The sequence below is a fragment of the Etheostoma cragini genome, chromosome 14 (assembly GCF_013103735.1).
Source record: "Etheostoma cragini isolate CJK2018 chromosome 14, CSU_Ecrag_1.0, whole genome shotgun sequence".
Classification (NCBI taxonomy): domain Eukaryota; kingdom Metazoa; phylum Chordata; class Actinopteri; order Perciformes; family Percidae; genus Etheostoma; species Etheostoma cragini.
Window position 1 is genome coordinate 23,327,652 of NC_048420.1, and position 5,191 is coordinate 23,332,842.

General features: G+C 40.0%; 1 protein-coding gene across 2 annotated transcripts in view; it reads right to left on the reverse strand.

The window, feature by feature from the left end:
• Positions 1–5,191, reverse strand: part of LOC117956460 (venom phosphodiesterase 1) — a 59,901-nt gene that overhangs the window by 23,492 nt on the left and 31,218 nt on the right. For both annotated transcript variants that reach the window (XR_004659277.1, XM_034891536.1), the window contains exons 14-18: positions 4,392–4,423; positions 4,017–4,144; positions 1,902–1,971; positions 1,559–1,646; positions 284–456 (exon numbers count right to left, since the gene is read on the reverse strand). Coding sequence is in view for 1 of the 2 variants with exons in the window: in XM_034891536.1 (XP_034747427.1) it covers positions 284–456; positions 1,559–1,646; positions 1,902–1,971; positions 4,017–4,144; positions 4,392–4,423 (491 nt within the window). In the remaining variant the exon portion in view is untranslated. The remainder of the gene's footprint in view (positions 1–283; positions 457–1,558; positions 1,647–1,901; positions 1,972–4,016; positions 4,145–4,391; positions 4,424–5,191) is intronic.

Here is a 5,191-nt window from a genome sequence, read left to right on the forward strand (position 1 = left end):
ACTAACCCATGAACCCTAACCCCCAACCCCTAAACACTAACCCGTGAACCCTAACCCCCAACACATGAACACTAACCCATGAACCCCGACCCCAACCCCTAAACACTAACCCATGAATTACATTAAAAGGAACGGTCACATGATTAACCCTTAAACCACAGCCATGTGTGACAGTCACCTGTGTAAAACTGCCACAACGGAGCCGTAAATAGACTGTATCGTCATTGGGGAGTCATTGGCAATTCTCTCGTTTAGGAATGAAGATGTTGTGGAAAGTACCCACCACGGCAGGACAGGAGCATCCCAGGGGGTCTGAAGGTTCGAGACTGACCATCGTACACTGAGCCGGAACGCTCTGCTCTGCAGGGGGCGCCGGCGTGTAGTAGGGCCGCCTCAGGACGTGGTTCATACTGCCGTGGGTCCCGTTGTTGTTAGTGGGAGAGATCTGCATTACGTCTGCTTGGAACAATGAGTGTATAGTTTAGTGGTCCACACCAGTGGGTCTTAAGCTTAAATAGTAGGAAAACCCCCCAAAACATCTGACAGAATGAGGAAGAAGGCTAGGAAAATCACTGCAGTTACACCCTCTTTCCAGCCAGTTTGAGCTCCTGAAGTCTGGGAGGCGCTTCAGAGTGCCTCTGGTAAAAAGGGTTTATAACCCTCATGTTATTCTTGGGTCAAATTGACCCGTTTTTAGTTTTCTGGGCTGTCGATATCTTTTTTAAAAATCAAAAACCTTTGGAAAAAACACAAAAAACGTCAAAAAAAGCACCAACGACATTGAAAAAGTGACAAAAATGTTGGAAAAAGCGATGATATTGTTGAAAAAAGGGACCATGGTTGACAGGAAGACAACAAAAGGGTTAAGAAACTCTTGTATTCCATATAGCATCTGTAGCATCAACCAAACCAAGTGACAATCAAACTGAGCGGATATTTTAATGAATATAACCCTTGTGTTGTCTTCCCGTCAACCATGAAAAAAAAGAACAATTTTGTCCCTTTTTTCAACATTATTATCGCTTTTTTTAACATTTGTGTCACTTTTTCAATGTTGTGGATGCTTTTCATGAAGTTTTTAGCTTTTTTCCAACGACTTTTTGATATTTTTAGCGTTGACATTTTCAGTGCTTATTTCAACGGCCCATTTTTTGTGACAAAAAACATTTAATTGACTGAAAATGGGTCAATTTGAGCCAAGGACAACATGTATTCTTTTTTCATCCTGATATTTTTGTGTCATTTTTTTTATTTTACTTACTATGCTTGAGATTTTGTCTGTTTGTTTGATCTGTTATGTAGGTCTGAATGCCCAAAGAACAATAAAGATTTATTATATTCTATGGTGTTGTTTTTAGGATGCAGGTACGGTTGGCAAAACTCCGCCGGATGACTCGCTTCAGCCTGATGGAAATCTGTGAGTTTCCCCTCTTTAGCAATTAGCTTAGCACCATTTAAACCGCAGACGACAGCTCTTGATTGGCCGAATCACAACAAACCCCAAAAAATATCTGCGTCTGAAGTTCATTGAGACGCATCCATACATCGATCCACTCACCACACATGAGGTTGTAAAGCTCGATGTTGGAAAAGGGTTCGATTTTGGTTTTGTCCTGAAACTTGGGTCCATAACTGACAAACATGGCCTGCAAGAAAAGAGGGAGGAATAAACAGCAATTTCAGTGCTACCACGGCAACTGGGGTCATGTTTAGGACAAAAGGTCAAGATGGTTAAACATTACAACTTCAGGAACAACTTAAATAGAACTACACACGGGTTGGGTTGCCATTTATTGCAATGATAGAGACATGTTTTCTTAATATTACTGAGGGAGGCTCATTCTATTTGGGAGACATTACTGCTGATTATTGGGAGTAATGTAAGGATCCTCAGTGCTCACGTGCATGCTCTCAACGTCGTTGTCGTAGCCGTGGTTACCGCCAGAGCAGAATGTGAGAGAACCTGGATATCTGTGGGGACACACACACACACACACACACACACACACACAAAAGCTTTTTTGGTTTTTACATGCAAAAATAAACATATCAGTCTGGGATAAATACTGAAATGCTGAGTGTGCAGAGCAGGAGGGGGTGAAGAAACATATTCTCATTATGAAATGACCAATGACCCCCCCACAGCTAGACTATCTAATAAGATTGATGCATTTTATTTATGTAGCGCTTTTTGCAACACTCAAACACACTTTGACACATGAACTGTCTATTCATGTGTTTTATCAGTTTTTAATTGTTATGACACTTGTGTTTTATCTGTTTTATGAATTTGTTAGAGAAAAAGGAATAAGTATAAAGGTTGTGTTATACAGAGAAAGAAAGACTCAAAGTGTAGCACTTTAAAGAAAAAGTGTGAATGTGTAGTGTCGTAAATAGACACGAAAGGCAGCGCTAGACTGGTTAATTAGTGTGAAGAAGAGTCCAACGAGTCTCTAAAAATAGAGTCGTGAAGGGTAGAGACACTGAGGGTGATCACGAAAGGCAGCACTAACACGGACTAATTAGTGTGAAGGTAGTCTCCACTGGGTTCGGGTTTTATCTGTCTTAATGTTTTCATTTTTAACTGTTTGTACCTATGTTTCATCTGTTTAACTGATTTTGTGTGAAGCACTTTGAATTGCCCTGTTGCTGAAATGTGTTCTACAGATAAAGCTGCCTTGCCTTACAGGGAGTTCCAGAGGAAGGGGGCAGCTATAGACCAGGCTCTGTCAGACCAGGTCCTAAAGCCTGGAAACAGAGCCACGCGAAGGTGCAGAAGTCTAACTTCCTCTTAGACCACTTGAATTACAATATGCTGAGAGACTATTATGGACCTTATGCCCAACTATGCCAAAAATAAAGGGCCTACCAGAGCTTTATTACCCATTTCCGTGTTTTCCATGTATTGCTATTATGAAAATTAAACTGGTTTCTTCTCACAGTCCACTGTCCTTTTGTTATAAGGTCAAAGCAATGCCTTTATTATTCAGTCCCTCCAGGATTTTGAAGACTTTTTTTGAGATGGTTGCGGTCCAAAATGCCTGATGTTGCGGGAGATTTGGTAAAAGAATTGCCATAAAAGTTGCGATGTTTTTTGTATATTTGTTGCAATGAAGACAGAGATTTTTTTTTTATTTAGTTTTTTGTTAATAGTTCTTTAGAAATTAAAAGGACACTTGTTTTAGGGGAGAATACACTACTCCAAGCTCAGTTTTCTTAAGAACCTTACCAAAAAGGCTTAGGATGCTGCAAATGTTGGTATAAAATGAAAATGGCCGCTGGATTTAAGACAAAATATAACATCAATGTCAGCGGCTTGTTGATCTTTACATCGTTAGTTAATTTCCTATCCCGACTTACAATAACGAGCATAGCTGTCCTCAATTTATGTCACCCTGTAGGATCTCGCGTTTATCCCGCATCCACTGTGTGTGTGTGTGTGTGTCTGTGTGTGTGTGTCTGTGTGTGTGTGTGCGTCAGTCGCAGGGGGAACTGAGTCTGTTTTGAAACAGCAGCAGCTTCAGCGACGTTTGCTGTACGTTTTGTTGATGAATGTGAGATGTTCGAGTCACACACGTCTCGTTAAACAAGGAAATGAATATGGCGACGTACGTGTGACGTCAACCCGTTCTCATTCCCTCTCGGCCATTGGCTCTCAGAGTCACATACGGACACAAAGTCTGGCCCGAGGGACTGCTGGGATTGGTTGAAGTCGTGGGAAACTCCTGTCATTGGTCAAAATTGTGAGTCGCACCAGTGTCACGTAATTGGCGAAATTTGCGTGAATTGGCACGATCGCAACATTGCGAAAACCTGGAGGAACTGATTATTACTACTTTAGTATTATTTTCAGTTATCATGAGAGTTAGCCTGGTCTTTTCTGTGTGTTGTTGGTGCTTTCCATGATGGTGTATTTTATTTGGAACCATTGGTGCCCGTTATGAAAAAAAATAAAAATAAAAATAAAAATAGAAATAAGAAACCACTAAACATGGATGTAGGGCAGACACGGGTACCTCTCAAACAGCCATTTAGGGTCCACCAGGACGTTCACGTCTTCGATGCGCCGGCTGTTGGCAAAGTGGAGGCGCTTCGGCAGGTTGGCCTTCAGGTACGGCTTGATCTTTTGATCCGCCTTCTTACACTGAAATCCCCAGAAAACACAGACAAACATCTTTATTTCAAATAGACACATTTATATGAAAGTTAACTTCTCAAATTTGGCAAAAGGAAATGTGAAAGGAATTTCAAGAAAAAAAAGTCCTTTTCAATGTACTGTAGGTTAGGTCTCACGCCCATATAGGTCATCATTTCATGAGAAATTATCTCATTTGTCTCCCGTTTCACTGTTTACAGTGGAAAGGTAAACATGTGAGAACATGGACACTTACAGTCATGTTAGCAACAAGTCCAGCTGAGTCCACTGGAAAGGAAAGAAAAGAGGATGTTAACATTTATGTTAAAGCCAAAACTCAACAATTATCTTAACCCGTGTGTTGTATCCCCGTCAAAATTGAAAAACAACAATTTTGTTGACTCTTTTTATCAATGTTTTTAACTTTTTCTTGCATTTTTGTCCTTTTTTCCAACACTTTTGATGCTTTTCTCCCCATGTTTGTCACTTTTTTTGACGTTTTCAACTCTACGTAACACTAACTTATTAACTTTAGTTTTACAGTTATTTTTGGAATTTATGGTCAATAAACCTAATTTATAGGAAATTATACCTAACGTTTGAGTTAGTAAAGCAGAAATTAGGAATTATTTAGCCTAAAATTAAAGGAATGGATGTTGATGATAATCACAGACTGGAATATGTCAACTTTTACTCAACACTATTTCAAAAACACTTGTTTCAAATGCAATAAAATTGAATAAGTTGCCCCAAAATAACCCATCAAATCACCCCAAAGAGCAGTGTGTGGAATCAGTCATGTTATTTTGGTTAATTACAAATATGTAGTGAGAAAGGAAAACGGGTCAATTTTGACCTGAGGACAACGTGAGGGTTATCCTTAACCACGTTGACACACATGCAGGGTTTATAATAATTTAAGAAAATTCTCACAGAACCTTTTACTTCAGCAGAAGACAACAATCTCACACACACACACACACACACACACGTGTCTGGCTATCTTTGTGGGGACCAGTCATTGACATAATGCATTCCCTAGCCCCTAACCCTAAC